The sequence below is a fragment of the Rhinolophus hipposideros genome, assembly GCF_964194185.1.
Source record: "Rhinolophus hipposideros genome assembly, chromosome: 1".
NCBI classification, from domain to species: domain Eukaryota; kingdom Metazoa; phylum Chordata; class Mammalia; order Chiroptera; family Rhinolophidae; genus Rhinolophus; species Rhinolophus hipposideros.
In genome coordinates this window covers 80,472,513-80,493,548 of record NC_138047.1, presented here as the reverse complement: position 1 = coordinate 80,493,548, position 21,036 = coordinate 80,472,513, and the positions used below count along the sequence as shown (strand labels likewise).

General features: G+C 44.6%; 1 protein-coding gene across 2 annotated transcripts in view; it reads right to left on the bottom strand.

Moving 5' to 3' along the window:
- Positions 1 to 960: 960 nt before the first annotated feature.
- Positions 961 to 21,036, bottom strand: part of HADH (hydroxyacyl-CoA dehydrogenase) — a 45,519-nt gene continuing 25,443 nt past the window's right edge. For both annotated transcript variants that reach the window (XM_081056185.1, XM_081056186.1), the window contains exons 3-8: positions 20,070 to 20,227; positions 15,789 to 15,915; positions 12,618 to 12,707; positions 8,718 to 8,790; positions 2,763 to 2,879; positions 961 to 1,811 (exon numbers count right to left, since the gene is read on the bottom strand). In XM_081056185.1, coding sequence (XP_080912311.1) covers positions 1,693 to 1,811; positions 2,763 to 2,879; positions 8,718 to 8,790; positions 12,618 to 12,707; positions 15,789 to 15,915; positions 20,070 to 20,227 — 684 coding nt within the window. In that variant the 3' untranslated portion in view covers positions 961 to 1,692. The remainder of the gene's footprint in view (positions 1,812 to 2,762; positions 2,880 to 8,717; positions 8,791 to 12,617; positions 12,708 to 15,788; positions 15,916 to 20,069; positions 20,228 to 21,036) is intronic.

Sequence of the window (21,036 nt, the reverse complement as noted above, 5' to 3'; positions counted from 1 at the left end):
CACATCCTGGCAGGCTGGTGGCCACAGCACTGAGTTCCCTGTCCTGGAATTCAGGGTCTAGAGCCCTGCTATTTCCGAGACAAAGGCCCCGTCCTAGGGGCACTCCAGTCAGCGACAAGGACAGCACATGAGGCCCCTCTGAAGCCTGGGGCTCATGTCAGAGGTCAAGAGCCAGCCTGAGGGTGAGCAGGGCCCTCAGACCACAAGGGTAACCTTTGGTCATGGAGATGGGGGTGGCATCACAGGTGCTTCCTTTTTTTCGTTAGGAAATGTTTTATAAGAATAATCTAAAAGTTTCCTAAAGCCGGTTTTATTGTGGTAGAAACGCTCTTTATTTTCCTATAATGCTATAGTTAGATTCAAGTAAAATAAATTAATGAGCTCCCTTTTATCAATCATGAAATGGAGTGAGGGGGGGGGAAAGTCTCTCGATCATTAGAACTATGGCCTATGACACCAAACAAGGATGCCCATTTTGGGGACTGTCCTGCTTGAAAGTTTGCATTTGAGATTTTCAAATTTGCTATTTTGTATTTAATTTTATCATCAAAACCTAGTTCTAATCCTGGCTCTCCTACAAAATTTCTGGTGACCTTTGGCGCATAACTTAAGGTCTTTGTTAATGAGTCCTTTGGACCCTCAGGGTCTTTCCAGCCTCAAAATTCTATCCTGGAAGATACTTTCTCAAGCCAATGATTAAAAGAAGCTTATGTTACACTATTTCTCTTTGTTGCAAAAGAACAAACAGATGTTCCTCAAAATTGTTTTCTGTGCCCTTAGTATTGCTTTACTGGTAAGAAATCTGAGTGACAGCTGCAGGCAGGTCACACATGAACACCTCCTGCCATTCCTTCCCCACCACTACCACTTTAAAAAGTAGAAACAGGCTCAAGATGATGGGGTATAGCTTTTGCCTAAATTACCAACCTTTACTTTTGTAAGCATTTCAGCATATTATCATTTTAAATTACATGTTTATTTCAATTCAAATTTTCACAGATTAAAAGATTGCATTTTATTAGGGTCAATTTATAGGCAGTTTGCAGTAATGATTTCTCATGGGGAAAAAAGACAGACAATAATCATTCAGATTTCAGATGTGAATGAAACCTCTTCCTGTGAACCAAACACATGGGGACATATTCCTGCCAACCCAGCAGCAGCATCTGGATGGTGAGGTGAATAAAGGCACGGCACGCGTGTCACGTCCAGGATGTAGGGTAAGGCCTGCAGCTGCAGGTAGCAAATGTTCTCCTAAGGCGTGATGCAGTGCTGCTCCCTATTGTACGTCACCGACACACCACAGACGTGTCAAAGGCTCGTGACCCTCTCGTGTGGCAGTGATGAACCCAGCCTGCTCTTGAAGAAAGTGCCTTCCCTTCTACAAGTGAATTAATTCAGGCAATGCTTTACGAAAATGACAAGATTCAAAAGACATGTTTGCTCTAAGGCACCAAGGGTATAAAGCTTTTTAGAAAATAGGCAGAACTGAACAGACTAAAAAAGGGAATCAGTTCTCAATGAAGGACTCTGCTATGTGTAAATAATTACTTCAGATAGATTACAATCAAAACGCACATGGAACAGACTGTGCTGTGAGGGAACGTCTGACACAAGAGCATTCCCGCGGGCACTTGGGCAGCTGCTGGTATGAGCTTACAGGTGTCTTCCCAGAGCCAGAGAAGCTGCACATCATTTGTATTTGTAAAATCCTTCCCCAGTCTTCTTGCCAAGCTTCTTCTCTGCCACCAGCTTATTCATGGATGCGCTGGGCTGAAACAAGGGATTCTGTGCATCCAGCTCATGCCACCCTATTGAGAGGAGAGAAGAGGGCTTGGGATGAAGCACTGGGTTCATTTTTATATCTTGGCATTCGCAGGGCAAGTCTGGAGCAGAGCGTGGGAGAACGGTCCTTACTCCTGCTGTCGGTGCCCCTCAGGCCAACACAGGAGAGGCAGAGGAAGGCTGAGCCGGTGCAGCCCCAGGGGCCCTAAAGCAGGGGCGCTCCCCGCATCTCCACATCCCTGTTTATCCAAAGCCTTCCTGAAATCACTGGTTCATGTGCAGCTGGACCCTTACTGACACAGAACATTGTTCAGAACACATCAACAATCTGAATTTGTTGCCACTGGTATTCTGCATCCACTTAAAATCCCAAAGTTCATGCTTCAAGTAGAACCCTCCTTGTTCCTCCCAAATACATAAGTATTCTTTGTGAAATGCGGTACTACGACCTACATCCAACTTCAGTAGTCCAATGCTAATAATTACTTCTACCGTCTTCAAAGCCACTACAGTAAAATGGGCACATTTTTTTAAATGGCTGTGTATCTTGACTGCAGTGGAGGTTACACAAATCAGAGTATGTGAGAGGATGACACAATGTATCAATGTCCATTTCCTGGTTATTATATTGTACTGTGGTTACGTAAGATGGAACCAGTGGGCGATACAGGAAAAAGGGGTAAATGGGACCTGTTTGATGTTTGAAACTGCCCATCAATCTACAATTATTTCAAAATGAAAACTTAAAAAAAAGAAGAAAAAAAATGAAAAAGTTACCCTGTGAGGACACACTAGGCAGTTCCGTTTTTCCTTCTCCTACCATCTATTAATTTGAATCCTTAAGCTGGTTGGGTCAGGACTTTGGAAGGTCTACTAAGACCCCTTATAATTTCTGTTTTAAGTAGGCATTGTAATTCGTAGTTGAGACAGACTACCTTCACTCGATTAGAGAAAGACAACAGAATTCCAATTCCTACCGTCCATGATGAACTTCGTAGTATCCAGCCCAACGTAATCGAGAAGCTCAAATGGGCCCATGGGGTATCCAGCTCCCAATTTCATAGCTATGTCGATGTCTTCCTTGGATGCGTCACCTAAGGAAAAGAGGGCAGCCCTGAGTCACCACCGCCTTTCCCACAATTCTCCTTGTCCTGCCCTTAGTTCTAAAATTAATAGAGTTTTACATATTTGCACATTCAAAAAACATCCGGAGTCAGGACTTCAAGCTTTGGGTAAGATTTTGTATCTGAAGTACCTGCCAAATAGGACAAAAGAGTTTCAAAGCTATCCACCAAGCTATTGTGTGAGGTGAATTCTAGAGCATTGCTACCTTGTTATAATGGAGAGAGAAGGCCCCAGTGGCTGGGAAACATTCGTTACTTTCTAGTGGGTTGGGATTTTCCAACTCTGTAATAATTTACTAAAATATTATTTAAAGCTGGAGTAGATTTTTAACTGATAAAAGGACTTTTTTTAAAAAAGTAAGTTTAAGGGGTGGCTGGATGATAGCCGCCCCTTAAAGTTGGTTATAGCGTGAGCTCTTACAACAAGGTTACCGGTTCAATTCCCGCATGGGCCAGTGAGCTGCGCCCTCCACAACTAGATTGAAGGACTACTGCTTGGAGCTCATGGGCCCTGGAGAAACACACAGTCGTCCAGTAACATTTATTTTTTTAAAAAGTAAGTTTAAGTTTGTTTTTGTGTATCTTCTTATATATATTTTTCCTTTCCAGCTTTCTTGGTTTTACACATAATGAGTATTCCTCTAGAATCACATTCACATAAAAAAACTTTTAGTCAAGATAACATTCAAAGAAAAGCCCAAACCCGATTTAGAATTGTCGTACAAGTTTGGAAATGTGTTGAATAGACTAAGACAAGGGCCAATATGCTTCTTCCTTGGAATTTTATCCTTAACATACTGTCTGTCCTTGGGCCTAAGAGGTGTTTAGGAGAACGATCAGTCTCTTTTCTCCAAAATCAGAAACAAGATAAATCTGTAACAAGCAGCTGTCCCCAATTTTGTTCCAAAGCATAAAGAAATGGCCAATTATAACAAAACTAAATAAAAGAAAAAAATGTTACCATACTCAAAGAGCATTTCATACCTAAATATTTCAGATTTTTAGGCACGAGGAACTACTTAAACATCTATAAAGACTATGTTTTCAAGAAGCACATTAAATACCAAAGTAACGTCAAAGGTTTTCAAGGCAGTTCAAGGCGATTAAAATACCAACCAATTATTTCTTACGGGTTACATTATTGGTACTCCCCTAATTGGTCAGCCAGAGGATCCTGAGAATCATGATTTGAGTTTCAGGCCGTAAGAAAGCAAGGAGAGCAAAAATGATCACATCCATTAGCCTTCTCAGGTGGCCTCATTCATTCATGCAACCTGTATTTTTATCTGCTATGCACCAGGCCCCAGAGACTTAGAATGAGACAAAGGAAAACAAGACAAGCACTGAGTACTCATGGTATAATGGGAGGACCCAGATGTATAAACCAAACATTTCATTATAACAAGTGCTTGTCTTGTTTTCATGAACATTCGCACAGTGCTGGGTGGGCAAAGATGGAGAGGCTTACTCACACTGCCACTTCACCAAAACCACCACTCAGACCCAGTCCTGGCCATCCTGAAGAGAATCCAGAGGGAAGAGTGGGCAGGGAAGGGTATTTTAGGCAGAGCGTACAGCATGTGCAAAGGCAGAAATAAGAAAGAACATGTCAGGTGATAAGTGGAATCTGCTCAAAGGATTTCATTAAACCTGGAGACTTCTGTCGTGTCAGACCTGGAATACTGGAATGACAGCCTAGCACACTCCTCTGGCTCAGCACACGTTGCTCACTGTACCTGGTGCCCAATGTCCTCAGACATCTGTAGGCCTCTGCTCTTGTGTCACCTCATCAAAGCAGCCCTGCCCCCTTCATGCATATAAACTAGCAACTGTCAGTCAGGACCCCTGCCATCCTCTTAACTATCTTTCTCGGAGATTACTGGTCACAACCTAACATGTTATCTATTGGTTCATTTACTGTGAGCTGTCTCCCTCATTAGAATTTAGGCTCCCTGGGGATAGAAATCTCATAGCGTTATGGTTCTAAAGCCACTTAATCAAAGCTATATTCAAGGACAGGCAATGAACCCTAGAGGCAAGACTGTAATTCCAGATTCAGAGACTCACTTGACTATTTTATTTCAAAAAATATGAAAACACAGCATATCATAAAAAAATGTAAACAGTTTTACAAAGTCAGCACAACTGAGTAATACAGAGCCAAAGAGGCAAAAAGAAGAGAGAAATAAAACACATACACACAGATTGGTGTGCCAAGTGGGAGTTAAGTATATCGTGTATTAGACCAATAATTCTTAACCTTCTTTAGTCAAAACACTTCACTGAGAATCTGACACCCTTTCAAAGAAACATATACACCATGTTACCAGGAAAATAAGACGTAGACAGACAATCAGCTCTAATGTGTCTTTTGGAGAAAAAATTAATATAAGATCCGGTCTTATTTTACTGTAAGACCGGGTCCTATATAATTAATAATTATAATATAATATAATATAATATAATATAATATAATATAATATAATATAATATGCCGGGTCTTATATTAATGTTTGCTCCAAAAGACGCATTAGAGCCCATTGTCTGCCTAGGTCTTATTTTCGAGGAAACACAGTACACACCTTAGGAGGTTCATGGGTCCCTGCTCCTGTTGAGAGCCCTTAACGCTAGACAACGAAGAGTTTCCTCAGTGAACTCCCAGATGCTCTGCAGCCTGGGAACCTGGGACCCGCCCCATGTGTCTTCTGCTGGCTCATCAGCACCACCTGCCCACGATTCCTGGCATTAACAACCAGGGTCACAGCAGCCACGATTCCTCTATTTTGCAACAGCCACTTCAATGCCTGCCCTACACAGGCCCTCTGGGGGGTATGAAGATGAGGACCCGGATACTACCAGAGAAGAGAGTACAGGAGGAGAGGAAAGACACCTGCCATGCCACAGGAAAGAGACAGGCATCTGCCCCAAGGGAGAGCCAAAGTGTGAAAGAGCTATGACAACCTAGATTGCAGCTCTGGGGACACTCCAGAGGGCCCTTGTGAGAAAGGTGAGGGGACAGAGGGGGAGGACTAAGAAGGTCCTCTGGCAAGGGCACTGTATTTGGTAGGTGACGACAGAATCACTGAATATGTCTCCAGCAAAGGAGTGACAGTGTGAGCAGGATGTCACACAGTGACTGGGCACAGGCTCATGGTACTCCCAGGCTGTCACCTTAGAAGAGCTAACCATGTGGCCCCATGACCTTACCAGAGCTAACCTGTCAAGAGTAGCGTCTGATGGGGGAAGCTGTCTGCTCCTGGGCACCAGACTGTTCAAAGATGTGGAGAGTGAGCTCTGACCCACAGGAATGACCAAGCACGGCAATCACACCTTAATTGGAGTGGGAATGAATGAGAGCGATAGTGAGGACAGAAGCCGACGGATCCTGGGAGAGAAGGTTCACTGCAGAAGCACGAGGCGCAGAGCATGAGATGGCAGAGGCGAGGGGTGGTGAGTGCCGAGCTACCACCGGGAGTTGTCGAGAAGCTCCGGTGGCGGCCTGTGGTCTGCAAGCCGTTCAGCTGCCCAGGAGGCCTGAGTGGACCGTCACGGAGAAGACTGTGCTCCAGTGCCCCACACATTGTCCCAACGAGCCTCCACTCCAAGCAGTATCCTGCCAGCCTGTCTGCACAGAGACCTCACACCGCAGGTGTATCAACAGTGTTTGCTGTGGACTGAATGTTTCTGTCCAAATTCCTATGTTGAAACCCTACTCCCCAGTGCAATGGTATGAGGAGGTGGGGCCTTTGGGAGGTGATTAGGATTAGAGGAGGTCAGGAGGGTGGAGCCCCCATGAAGGGGATGAGACGCCTTCTCAGAATCACGATAGAATTTGTTTCCTCTCTGCTCTCCGCCATGTGAGGACACAAGACGGCAGTTAGCAACTGGAAGAGGACCCTCACCAGAACCCACCGTGCTGTGAGCCTGATCTTGGACGTCCAGCCTCCAGAACTGGAAAACGTAAACTTCTGTGACAGAAGCCACCCAGTCTGCGGTGCTTTTTGTTGTAGCAGCCTAAGGGAGTGGGCTGACCAAGACAGCGTTGTACAGAGTTCTCCTTAAATGAGTTCTGAAAAGCCTAGGCTAAACAGTCAGAGTGTCTTCACCGAACAACTCTGCTGCTGGACCCGGGGCCCCCACAACTGTGTGGGGGCAGACATAGCATACACTGTCTCCTCCCCTTCCAGGACAACAGGGCAGTTTGGAAAAGACCGGAGGTAACGTGAATTCCTTTGCTGCCTGAAGGAGCCTCACTGAGGCAGGCTGACTGGCACAGGGGTGGCTGGCGTGACAGACAGGAATCAAAAGTGACAAATGAACAGAAGTGGCAGGCAAGAGAGGGATGATCCAAAATGGCTTCAGGTTTTAAAGCAGAGTGGATACAGGACAGCCAGTGGCTCAAGTGCAGGCAAAGGGAGACGGGATGGCAGGTGTGCACCTAAGCACCGCTCTGTGTTGGTGAAGGAGGGCAGAACCTTGGGGTGGCAGGAGGAACGTGCGAAGAAGCCTGAGGTGTGACATAAGGAGTCCAGACCACAGTGTGGCTTGCTGGGAGAAGGCACCTGCCCCAGATAAGACACCCAGGTCCTCGGAAGCACGTGCTATGGCTCACAGGCCCCGAGAAGACTGTGGGGAAAGAGGCAACGGGACAGCAATGACAGGGCGCTGAGAGCACCTCCCCTGTGGGGTCAGACACCCCTTCCAGTGTCACCTCACAAGAGACTAGTGATGGTGAGGGTCAAAAGGAATCCATCTATTTAGAAAGGGACCACTGCTGGTGGGAGGGGACAGAAGAAAATGGCTTTCACCTTACAATCAGATACTAATAATGTAAAAATACATTTGAAAATATATCAAAGTGACAGTAGGTTCCTGCAAGAAAAACACCACAGAGAGGTGGATCACCCACATGCTATATCCTACCACATTACATTAAAAAAAAATCAACCCTGCCTTTCAAGGCAGGAGAAAACGCTTCCCGCTTTCTTTGAGGTGTAATTAGGCATATTTGTTGATAGATAAACACAGAAGTGTTGGTTTGATCTCGGAGCAAAAGTGAGGCAAATGCTTCCATGAAACACAGAGAAAAGTTTTAATATTTAAAGCAGATTTTGAGGAAGCAAATGTGCTTTCATCTCTCTGGAAGAGCTGGTATAAACGTTTTGTTTTAAAAATGACATTCTCAGGAGCAAGCATTTGCGAAGTAATTGAAAACAATTACACTTGCTTTTTATCCAGTCCTATTAAGGCCTATTTGCCTTTGAAGCAGACATGATTGTTACCTTTCCAGAAATGTGGTGGGGAAAGCAGGCAGGAGGATACACGACATTCTATAACCTGGACCAGATCCCAAGTCTTATATTTCTATTAACAAGTATTGACTGAGGAGTCATTTTAGACCATTCTCTTAACGTTAACAAAACAAACGTGTCACGGCGTCATCGGAAAGGCCGGACAAGGCTGCCAGAAATGGTCCTCAGCACATTTCAGCCTTCTCATTTCCCATCACCTACCACAGAGTCACAATTTTAGAACCTTAAGGAACATTGAAGGTTACCTAGCCCAGTGATTTTTACATTATCAGTATTATTATTTTAAGCAATAAACCATTTAACCCACAGCAGAGATCCAGGATATAAATTCGGACTGGCCGAGCAATTGCTCTGGCTGGGAATGCAGTGGAGGGTCACAGAGCTGGTTCACTTGGCTAGAAAACCTAGAAACCAAAAGCTCCCTCGTGCTCTGCACAGCCCACTCTTCCTGCAGACCCTGCGTGAGGATTGCTCTCGCCTGGCTCAAGACAGCTACCTCGTTCGTACAGCCGGATTGCTTCCATGAGGTATGGCACCAGCAGGCGGTTTACAATAAACCCAGGTGTGTCCTGTTTTAGGAGAGAGAAAAATAAAAGACAAGTGATTTTCATTGAACTTTATTCTTTTGTGAAGTCACCAGATCAACCTCACTCTCGATTATGTTACAACATTTATTAAGCTACACATTTTCAAAACTTGTTTTAAAGTACAGCCTTACTTCCACCTTGCATGACAATTTATCGAACAACTTTAGCACTTAAAAACAAACAAACAAACCCAGATGCCCCTACTACATGGATCCTGAAATAAAAGCAGATCATGGTAGGGAGGTCAGCAGAAAGAGCACGGCTTTGGGGGCAGCCAGATATGGGCTCAAATTCAATACTCTCTGGCTCTGCGCCATCCTGAAACTGTTTCATCTGTGAAATGGGAGTAATCATTTCTACCTGACAAGTTGTGAAGATAAATCAGAAAACAAATAAAATGCTCTGCATATTGCCTTACACTCAAATACCGTGTTTCCCAGAAAATAAGACCTCGCCGGACAATCAGCTCTACTGCGTCTTTTGGAACAAAAATTAATTTAAGACCCGGTATGTTGTGTTATGTTTTATGTTATGTTATATTATACCAGGTATCATATATCATATCATATCATATTATATATTAGACCAAGTCTTATACTAAAATAAGACTGGGTCTTACATTAATTTTTGCTCCTAAAGACGTCTTAGAGCTGACTGTCCAGCTCGATCTTATTTTTGGGGAAACACGGTAGTAGCTCCTTGATTCCTCTCCTTTCCCTCATCTCTTTCAGGAATCTAGAACACTCCATCTTGAACAACTCTCACCGGAGCACTAATTCCGGGCTCCTCAGAGCCATTCCAGGGCCGCTCAAGATTTTCTCCCGCTTTAGCACACAGTGCAGAATGGGTGAGCTGGGGAGAGGTGCTAGGACAATCGAGCATATGCCCTCAGAGACCTGCTGCTGGCCTTTCACGCCCGCTACCCAGGATGCACCACACTGGAAGACTCCTTCCATCCTTACCCTCCACACTGAAACGCTTCCCCATCTTTTCTGGAAGCCCCAAGTGGGATGTGGATTCACCTACTGATCTCTTCTGGGGGCTTGTGGGGCTGGCCAGGGTAATATTTGTGTGACGCTGATTTGCATTAAGTAAATGGTGCCTCCTCTTTTAAAAAAAGGCTATGATCTTCCTGCAGGCAGAAATCCGCACCCTGGCCTGGGGTTCCATTTCCAGCACATACCAGGCACTCCATAAACACTAAATTAAAGGTGACCAGCCCCTGCACTCGACTGCATGTGGAATACACAGGGCAACAAAGCCGCAGGACCCGTACTTCCTATGAAACTACCCCCTACCCTCTCTCCCAGGAAAACAGAGATGCAGAAAAGAGCTTGATCAGTTTAACCAAGATTATATTAGTGAAACGATGTTGATTTTATAACCAGGGCAAAAATGCTTTTCTTTTTTATAAATTTAATTGGGGAATATTGGGGAACAGTGTGTTTCTCCAGGGCCCATCAGCTCCAAGTCGTTGTCCCTCAATCTAGTGGAGGGCACAGCTCACTGGCTTATGCGGGAATCGAAGTGGCAACCCTGTTTTTCAGAGCTTGTGCTCTAATCAACTGAGCCACCCGGCCGCCCACAAAAATGCTTTTCAACTTCAAAGTTTACTGCAGAGACTCAGGATAGGGTAACTGAGACCACGAAGCACACCATATCAGTATATATTATTACAATTTTAATACAGTTTTTTCCTTTCTTAAAATGTGTGTAAATTTTTTTGGCACCCTCTTTACAGAGTTAATACTATTTGCATAAAAAGCTCATAGAGCTCAACAAGGAAAGAATACTAAAACTCACAAAATATTTAAACACACTACTAATCAGAAATATTCATTAGAACAAAATAGCATTTTGCCAATAAGATTATTGGGAAAGGCTGTTTTTCCCCATTAAAATATTCAACGCTATTGAGGATGAAAAGACAGGCACTCATAATATTGGTGGAATGTAAAGAGACATTGTCCTTGAATAAAGCAATTTAATTTTATGTAATTGCACACCTTACATTGTTGGTATTTATTTATCTATTAAATATATTTACTGTACTTACTATGTGTCTGGTATTGTTATAAGTACTTTAAAAATACTAATTCATTTATTCCTCATAGCCCTATGAGACAAGTACTATTAGTACCTCTATATTAGGTAGAGGACACTGAGGCACAGAGAGGTTAAGTAATTTGCTCAAGGTTACACAGCTAATAAGTGCCAGAGCCAGGATTTGAATCTAGTCAGGCTGGCTCGTGTCCACGGCCTTAACTTTTTACATCATTCTCTCCCTATGAAGTCTCACTATGAAGACAGACACATCCCAGGCACATTAATGCTATTGTTCTATGTCAGGGGTTGGTAAACTATAATCCTGCAGGCCAAATCCAGCCCCCAGCCTGATTTTATAAATAAAGTTTTACTGGCACATAGCCACACTCATCTCTGCATGTATTCCCGCTACCACAGCAGGATTGAGAAGCTGCAGCAGAAACCATGTGCCCTAAAATATTTATTGCTGGCTCTTTACAGTAAAGTGTGCAGATCCCTATTGCCTTGTATTATCTTGAAGCCTCACCGACAGCCTGAATAACTGACCCAGAAAGACTCCCAGGAGGCCTTGAGGTCTCATCTAGAGTGAGTGTTCTGAAGGATGATGTAACAAGGGTAATTTTATGAAACCAAAGAGTTCCCATCCCTTCATCTGCAGTGGCCATGCTGATGGAAGAACAGATACTTATTCAAGATGAAAGAATGATTATGCTGCTGAAGATAATCACTGGTTCGTCCCTCCACTTCCGTACCTAGCCTGTGATTTGCTACATACTGATGTTCTTTCTAACATACTCCTACTATCTGCCATTAACACAGCATAAACTGATAAGAAAACGCAACCATAACATCTGGTTACTAATGTAACTTTAAAAATTAAGATGATTTAAAAACCACAAAACTAAACAAACAAAAAATGAGTGTTAAAAAATGAGACTCCCTAATAACGCTACACTCCTGGGGTTGGGGGGACTATGTTAGTCTGCTTTCTTTGGCTACTGGGGTCCACATCGACACACGACTTATTCAACTGATTCATGAACAACACGAGTCTTTATGGATTTATAGAATACTGTGGATTCAAATTTAAGAGTCTTTCAGAAATCAAAAGTATGCTATGAAAAGAGCCACAATGATATAAAAGATTATGGTCAAAAAATAGGTGACATATTTATAAAAATCTCTATGTCACTTTGTGACACTCTGCCCCTTTAGTAAAACTGCCAAACTATGCAGAAATGTGGTCCCTGAGAGACCACAACGCAACATCCCACTGAGAAACAGCGTTGCTAAGCTACCCTGGGTGGGTGAGCTCCCCTCGCTCCTTATCTTCCTAACCATGTGGAATGCTCTTACCAAAGTGAAGGAGGGGTGTTGTGTTGGGGGGGGTGTGTCCACCAGGCTGTGCCTGACACACTGGGCGCTTCTGGCTCCCTGGCACCCAGCAGAGGCTAAAGCTGATGGGGTAACAAAATCTGCTTATGGAAACACAGCTGCTCATCAACAGACCAAAACCAGCCCAGACCCAGAGGAAAGTTGCCCCAGCCAGGGGCCCCAGTTGGATCTCAGACTATTTGCTAGGGCCCTGGGCGTGGCCTAGGAGCCTGGCGTCCCTACTGGCAAACTAGGAGGGAGGCGGAGCTGGCTCTTCACCTGCAGTACAGTGCCCCATCTCGCGCCTCATTCTGCCAGGTAACAATTCTACCTGGAGTAAGTCAGGTTCTGAGGCAAACCACTCCCTTCCCAAGCTACCCATGCTGTACCTTGCAAGAAACAGGATGCTTTCCAAGGGTTTTGCTGAAGTCTATCAGAGATTCATACGTCTTCTGGCTGGTCATTGGTGTTTTAATGACCTGGAAATGCAAAGCAGACATTGATTATAACCAAGAGTCAGCAAATAATTTCAAAGAGAACAGTTCAAGGAACATTGATCAAAAGCGTCCACAAAGGCAGCAAAAACAGTTTTCATGTCAGAATAGGATCTGAAGCCAGAAACAAAATGTTTACCAAAATGTCCATTTAAGACAATGAGTGGAGTACTACAGGCTGTGCAAAATCAAGGCTTAAAATATAAATATGAATGTATGTATAGGACAGTTTTACAGGCTTTATCACTGAGACAGACCTGGGCTCAAATCCCAACTGCACCACTCCCTGGCCCTGTGACTCTGGGCATGTTTTGTGAAACTGAAATGACACTGAAATCACTCTGCCTATCTCAAGGACTTGAGGTGAGAATGCGATTAGATGAGCAGGTAAGGCCTGAAGTACAGCCCTCTCAGGTAAGAAGTGCTCAGGAAGTGCTAGGTTTTGCTGGTGTTTTACTTGCTGTTGTTATTTACATCAGGGAGGAAACCAGACGTCTACCAGAGTATGATGTTACCCTGAAAGACTTACGTGCAGTGTAGGGGGGGAGAAGAAGCCCCAGAAAATTGAGTGATTTGGCCAAGTCACAGGTCTCTTGGCCTCTGAGACAAGCGTCTCCCCATTACGCCACCCTCTTGCACAGACACCCCAGAGCCCAAAGACTCCCCCTGTTTCAGAACAAGCTTGTCAAAGATGAAGGCTTTCATTTCCAGCAAACAGGGGCACATGGCTGGGGCTTGCTGCCTGCCAGGCACCTTGGGAAGGCGCCCTACTGTGAGGTGCCGTGCGAGGATATGGCCGCTGCCACGCATACAGCAGCCCACTGGGATCTACAGGAGATGGCACCACACCTGGCATCAGCCCTCAGGAAATACTTAGAGAATTCACCTGCCAGGAATTAGAGTTTGGCAAATGGAGAGCCATCCAGGTGAACTTAAACTTAGAAACAAAAATACATGTATAATTTAAATGCAAGTTAAGGAACTTCAACGAGAGTCAAAACAAACAGGCTTCTACATCAGACCCTTCCTATGAGCTCAGGCAAGCCAAACGAGTCCTCTGTGCCTTACCTCTGTCCTGTGAAATGGGATGAGACTTGACACGTCCTCCCTGCTGTAAGAGCCCTGTATGGCTCAATGAACTAGTGCAAGATGAAAGGTGCTACATAAATGAAGAGAATTGTTATCATTCGTGTTTTAATGTGATCACAGCTTGGGGTGTGGTGGTGTGTTATGACACTAAGGGAAGTAAATGAGTGGAAACAGAAAGAAGCACCGTGAAGATGGGGATGAGGACAGGGAAGAAACGGGACAGACACTGCTCTGCAGGCATCACCAGCCAACCAGCAGTCTGAGAGCTGTTCAAAGGAGGTGTCACAAGTCTCCACCAGAACTGTACAGATGGAGCTGGGGCAAAGTTACCAGTTATGGAGTTTTCAAAATAATGTGTTGTTTTAAAGCAGTCAGTGGCAAAGGTTTTTAACAGGAGGACTGCATATTCATTCATTCAATGAATAACAACATGCTACAGATATTCTGCTTATAGTCCCAACATAGAATCTGAAAATAAGAAATATATATATACATACATATATATATACATGTATATATATATATGGAGAAAGCCATTCAGACACATATGCGGAGCTAAAGTTAAAGAATAACTGAATAGAGAAGAGCACTTAAAAAACATTTTCTAGAAAATATTACATTTGCTAAGCATTAGCTGTTAACAACCAATGTGCTACATTTCCAAAGACACAGACGGACATTATCAGATAAATGCAGTCGAAAACAACATTCGAGTTTGAAGTAAATCTATAAAATGTGTTTTTATCTACAAAACACATATGTACATGATACAGTAACTAAAGAAAGTAATTAGTCCCTAAGTACTGAAATGTTGAAAATTCCATTCCTCTTCTTTGCTCTTTTCTGCATAAAAGAGGATAAATGCGTTTTTTTTCTATTCCCATAGCCTTCCCTTTCATTCTTCAATTTCTTCAAAACAGCCTTAGGGAATGGGGTAAATTGGAAGAAGCTGAGGAGCAGTGTCAGTAGAACAGAAACATTCCTATTGCAAGATAGATCAGAGTTGTCACTTGACAAAACACTACAGGAAAATACAGTCATCTTTAACCTAGAAGCTACTGCTCATGCTGGGGTTGGGGGATGAGAGGATGAAGAAGGGGAGGGAGCCTGGAAGAGAAAGATCCTGAGACTCTCCCAGGGAGCCTGCGGGCTCCAGAGGTCTGCCCGCTCCACGTCCCCCACACTTCGCACGGCAATAACTCCTCAACCTCACAGCAAATACTACTTTAATGGTGGCTGCTCCTCAGACCCTGTAATTAGTCCCCTGTAAAAGGCAAGCTGCCACAGTTCAGGCGCAGACTGTCTATTGTGACTCCATCTCCCTCGTCCCAAGTCTCCATTCAAGCAGAAGCAGCTCGAACAGGAAGGCTGGGGCAGCCCCCCGCCATCACCCTCACCTGCAGGTTTGTGGTCAGAAGGTTCAAGGCTGTCAGCAGCTGCATGAACAGCTCTGATCACAACCAGGAGATGTGCCCCATCTGAGGACGACACTGAGGCCCTGTACGTGGGGCCGAATGCACCTCTGGAACAGTGTAGAACCAGGCTGTCTAGTAAGAATTCCATTTACAGCCTGGAGTAAACTGACCTCCACGAGACAATCTGAACAAGTGTCACTCTCCCCTCTGGGTCTCATCAAGCCAGTGGTCTTGGATGCTGCCTTCTCTCTGCACTGCCCATCAACTATGGGACAAACAATGGTATTCCACAAAGTTAACAGCTTTCCTGGACATCATGGGTGAGAACACATGGCTGTGAAGAAACAAAGCACAGGGGCCTCCTGAGGTATTAGGTGTCCTTTCTTCCTTTGGCTCTGAGAGGACAGACTATGGCCAGAGAAACACAGCACAAGGATAAAAGCCCTGCAGCCCACATTACAATCCATCCAGTGCAATCCGCAGTGGCAGGGCAGATTCGGCTCAGAGAAGCAAGACTGAGCTGGCAGAGCGAGCAGACACACACAAGCAGGTACCCACTGACCTCCACGAGCTTCATCAAGGGCACTGGGTTGAAGAAATGCAGCCCGGCGAATCGGTCCTGTCTGGTGGTGGCATTGGCTATGCTCGTGATCTGCAAAGAGGAAGTGTTGCTGGCAAAGACTGTGTGTCTGTGGAGAGAAAGATGGTGGAGTCGCGGAATGAGTCAGGACTCATTCTTTGTTAATAGGACTACTCTTGGGTACAATGCACAAGGCAACTGCTTTCTGCCCAGCTCTGCTATCCTGACCCATGGAGGAAGGCAGAGAAAACACACTGAAGAAAAACAGGCTGAAATCAAGTGACCTGGCTCTTTTACTTTCAAAATTTTATATTAAGTAATTTAAAAATTACCTGTTCCAAGGGGGTATTTAATCTTTGCCAATCTTTCCTTAATTTTAGAGAGCAAACTTTTTCCTATCTACTTGTATTAGTTAATTTTCATGATATGTGAGTAAAAAATGGAGGCAGCTACTTAACCAACCTAATCACAAAATGAAACTCTAAGTGATCAAAGACTAACGAAAAAAGGACGTATCACAGACACTCAAAAAAAAAAAGAAGTAAAGAAGTCCTCAACTAGAAACATCAGATAATAAACATGAACTACGATCTTTTCCCCTCAAGTGAAAAGCTTTATTTCTCCGCTGAATGGGAATTAAAATGAAAACAGAAGAAAGCCACCGTGGTCCAAAAGCAGTTTTAAGGTTACACAGGTAGACCTGGGGAAGGAAGGATATTTGTATATACATGATAAATGTAGTTGAAGGTATTCTGCTCCTAAAAAGCAGTACCACCTTCTTCTGTGCATATGAAATATTACTAATTTTAAAAATCCATACTGACTTAAACCAAATTTAATTTTTAAAGACCACAACAAAATGCGGTGCCAAAAGTGTGACAAGCAAATCTTTAAAAAGACAGGCAAGACTTCTAGGCTTTCCTATAGCGACACCTTGTGGATGAGTACACACAAAATGGCCTAGTGCTCATTAGAAAACCACAAAGGTCTGGTAACAGTACAGGAAGGGAAGGGTAGGTCCCTTACTGACCAGATTTGGGGGTTCGTGCTGACCAAAAACCAATAGTGTAATCTGCCTGAAATCATGGGCAAGTGCGAGGAAAGGAGGAGGGGAATGGAGAACAAACAGTAATCTGGAAGAGGAGAGAAGAGTGAGGTGCAAGGAGAAGCCAGGGTGGCTAGGTGGCCTGCCAAGAGCCTCCCGGAAGATCCTTCCGTCCTCACAACCTTCACTTTCAAGGCACTGTAACACCTACCTTTCCCAAACAACTTCCAAGTTAGCCAATGAAAAAGCCAGGCAGAGAGGGTTTTCCACTTTTAAATAAAACGACAGTTTTAAAGTTTAAAAATTCTAGTTTTCAAAGCTTCTTGCTTTTTGGTCAATGAAGGAAATAACATAAAATACTGCCCATTCCAGGAGGTAATGAGGAAAGATCGTCTGCAATAACAATGTGTGGCTGATAGTGTTGTTTAAAACCCTCACACTCTGAATCACAGCCGCAAGGCCACTGCCACCCAAGGCGGTGTGAGGAGGGGCTGTTACCGTATTTTGCCGCCCAGGTATAAAGTGCACCCACATTTTTGGCCCAAATTTTAAGGGAGAAAAATCTTTCGTTTTAATTTTTTAATTCAAATTTTTATTTGTTTACATTTAGGTGCTTGTTTTTTGTATTATAAAGGAATTTTAGCATTTATTTTTTAAAAACATATTATGGTACAAGAAATGTCATGTAACGAATAATTACAAAACACAAGAACAGATACGAGGTACAAGAAATGTTAGGTACCGGGAACAAATTTACAATATTTATGCATCACAGAAGGCCAAGAACTCTTTGTCTTTGCAAGTTCTGCTAAGTTCAACAAAACGGATTATCATATTCCAGGGTACTGTTTTGCATATGGATATCGTTATTGATTTTTGGAGTTACACTTTTAACTTATAAATATAAATAAAAGAATTAAAAACACATATATTAATAGATATGGAATTAGTACTACCCATGTATAATGCGCATCCTTATTTTTCCCTCACAAATCTGGGCAAAAAAAGTGCTCATTATACGCGGCACACTGTAAAAATATGGGACACTGGTCACGCGGTCCTTTTGTATAGGACTTTTGAAGGGCAACCCATCTGTGAGAAATGAGGTATACTGGCTGGAGAGCACATTTCATGAAAGGATGCAGTTACAACAGAGCCCAGTCCCAAATGTCCCCAACCTAGGGCACTCCCAGCACATATTTTATCAGAAGGGGAAAAGTGTCTCCTCCCAATGGACCTCTACTCCCTATCTCCCAATCAGTGGGGCTGGCTCTGCTCCTCAGTGTCTCACATGCCTTCTTTCAACACAAACACAATGTGTTGACATATTAAACATACAGGGTTGTCTTATCTTCCACAAAAAGTACACCCTCACATTTTCTCTGAAACAGCTGACTTTCTTGGACCATCTTTTGTCTTTCCCTTTCTGACACTCAAGTACCAAAAAACTACTTTTCTCTTAAATGTACTAAAGAAAATCCACAGCACAAGCATAATGATCATTAGCAAAGCTCCCAGGCCTTTGTGTGGTGAAGACAAGAGCGGGTGGTGGGAACTGCAGTGGATCAGAGGCCACGCTTGTCACACAGGAGACGCAGGACTCGGCTCGGCTGATGGGGCCTTAGCCAAGCTTTACAGCTGCACTTCTTACACTGCAGCTAGGAAAGTCATGTCCTCTTCCAGGATGCAATTGTTTCATTAGGGCTTCCACCCAGAACGTTATCACTGGACCATATCTGATCTCCCGTTATGGGATCTAACTGTAAAACAGCAGTAAAATATATCTCAGTCACGCTGCTTAAAAGGAAAACAAGAGTGCAGAGAAGGATGGCTGATGGCCAGAGCAAAGTCACATCTGTGGCATGCAAATGGTACCACTCCCCATATTTTACAGATCACTAGGGAAATTAGTCTTAGAGAGTCAGAACTGGGATAGACTGGGAAGTTACTTACCTCTTACCCCTCAACTCAAATTACAGGTGATAAAACTGAGGGCCAGAAAGGCTTCATGATGGTCCACAATCAGAGGGAAGTGGTGAGGGCTGGCCCCAGGCTCCATGATTCAATGCTAACACAGAGGGCAATCAAACCTGTACTGTCACTAGGGAATGACCAACACTTCATTAAGGCCAAACTGCTTGACTACACTCCCTCTCCTGGGGTGGGTGTCTGGTTATCTTAAAGGGCTCCCTGCTGCCTTGGGAACCAACACCCCTACCAGGAGAATCTCGGGTTTCTGTCAGTTGTTTCTGCAGCCCCTAAATACCAGTGTACAAAGGATGAGCGTGCGGGCCAGGTGACAGAAAGATAGGTCTCTTCTCTTTGTACGGGGCAGGGCCTCTCCAGACACCAGGCCACAGAGCTCTGAAAGTCGCCATTCCAGAGGGCTGGTATTCAATGGTCTCTCTTGAGCCACTGCTCACTGGTGGCTACCTAAGAATTATTTTTTTCACATAATCTTATTCTGACTTTCAGTTCCAACCAAGAAAGGTGAAATGCAGCCAAGGAAGACACAGGAGAGCATGAATGAATCAATCAGTCAGGTGTCACAACTGCCAAAAGCCCACAGTCAAGCATGACAGAGGGTGCCGATTCCGAGAACTCAAGCAGCATGTGCGCACAAGCTGACACTGCACAGAGTCCTGAGCCCGGGCACCTGTACGCCTGACCTACATGGGGCTGTCTCCTTTCCCGCCCTTTGCCAGGAAGCCTGGTAGGAACTCAGTGCTCCTTTAATGCTCCCAAACTGTTCTGATTTAACCCAGATAAAGCTCTAAACAGGAGAGTCCTGGGGGCCTTTGTGTAAACAGAGGCATCCCCTTCACATACACCATTCTGTTTGTTCCACCCAAATAAGAGGGACACATGAAGCTGCTCCGAGTTTCCTCAGCAGACACTGAAGGACATGTTTAATCCTCCTCTATCCTCTGGCCTGGAGGGCCTGTGACCCAGACGCTGCAAGAGACAGAGGCCTGGCCCTGGATGGACCCCGTTTCCTATCAGAAATTCCACCCTCGTTTGGGGCCTAGGATCAGACAGATCAGGGCAGCCTAAGCCTCCAGAAGCAAATTGGGAGTAGGACTGAGAACAAGGGAAACAGCTGGGGGCTACGGAAGGAGAAGTGGGCTTAGTGTCAGAAGACGCCTTCTTGGGAGCAAAGACTGAGGTGGGGAGGGAGGGAGCCCTCAGGCCCAATAAGAACGTCAGGGGCTACGTACTCAGCGGCAAACTTGTCCAGCCTCTGGAAGAGCTCATTCTTCACCTTCAGGTTCTCCACGATGGCTTCCACCACCAGGTCCGTGCTGTGGACTACAGATGCCGCGTCTGTGCTGATCGATACGTTGCTCAGGGTTTTCTCCATAAATTCCTCGCCAGCCTATGGCAGTGGAAGGAAGACTAGTCACTGAGCTCACCAGAAAATGGCGTGTGATTTGCTGCTAAGGCAGAAGGGAAAAGGGGGGTGAGAACAGCCCTGCTCACCTGAGACACAACTTGAATGTACCCTGAAATTCTGAGAAATAACCCCTTCTTTCCCGATTCTGCTTAGGGACAATGGCATCTCCATGTACTTTAGAAACCGGGGCAAGAATTGGCCTGTGAACAATCCCAACTGTGGGTCAACTAACACTGCTGTGCACAGGTTGTAATCTTCCAAGCTCTTAGCTCTGCTCTGGTTACTACACGGTCTGTTCACAGAACCTGCACTGGCCTCCTGTACCTGTTCCCAGGGTGACAGACTGCCATGTGCCATGTTCTGTTCTATGAAGCCTGAAATTGTCCTTCCGGAAAAGGGTGAAAGCTTAGCTCAGCACCACCCACTAGTCTGGGAGGTGGTGCTGACTATTCCCCTCTCACAGGAGGTAGGGAAGAGCTGAGTAAGGGGAACAGAGAAGGCAAGAAAGCCAAATTTAGTCATTCATCAAACAGTAATTGCCCATCACATGCCAGCAACTGGTGTTTCAAAAACAGATACAGCCTCTGCTCTCAGAGCTTGCAGTCCCATCTTTTCCTCATTTGTGACTCCAGGGCTCTACAAACAGACATCAGTTAGGGCACAAACAGACGGTGCCTCTATCCACGGCCATTTGATTTCAAGAGGCAATGTGCCCCTGGGACATCACCATGGTCATAATCAGCAAAGCTGTCCCAAACCATCACGGGACAGACAACTATCAGCGTTGGTCA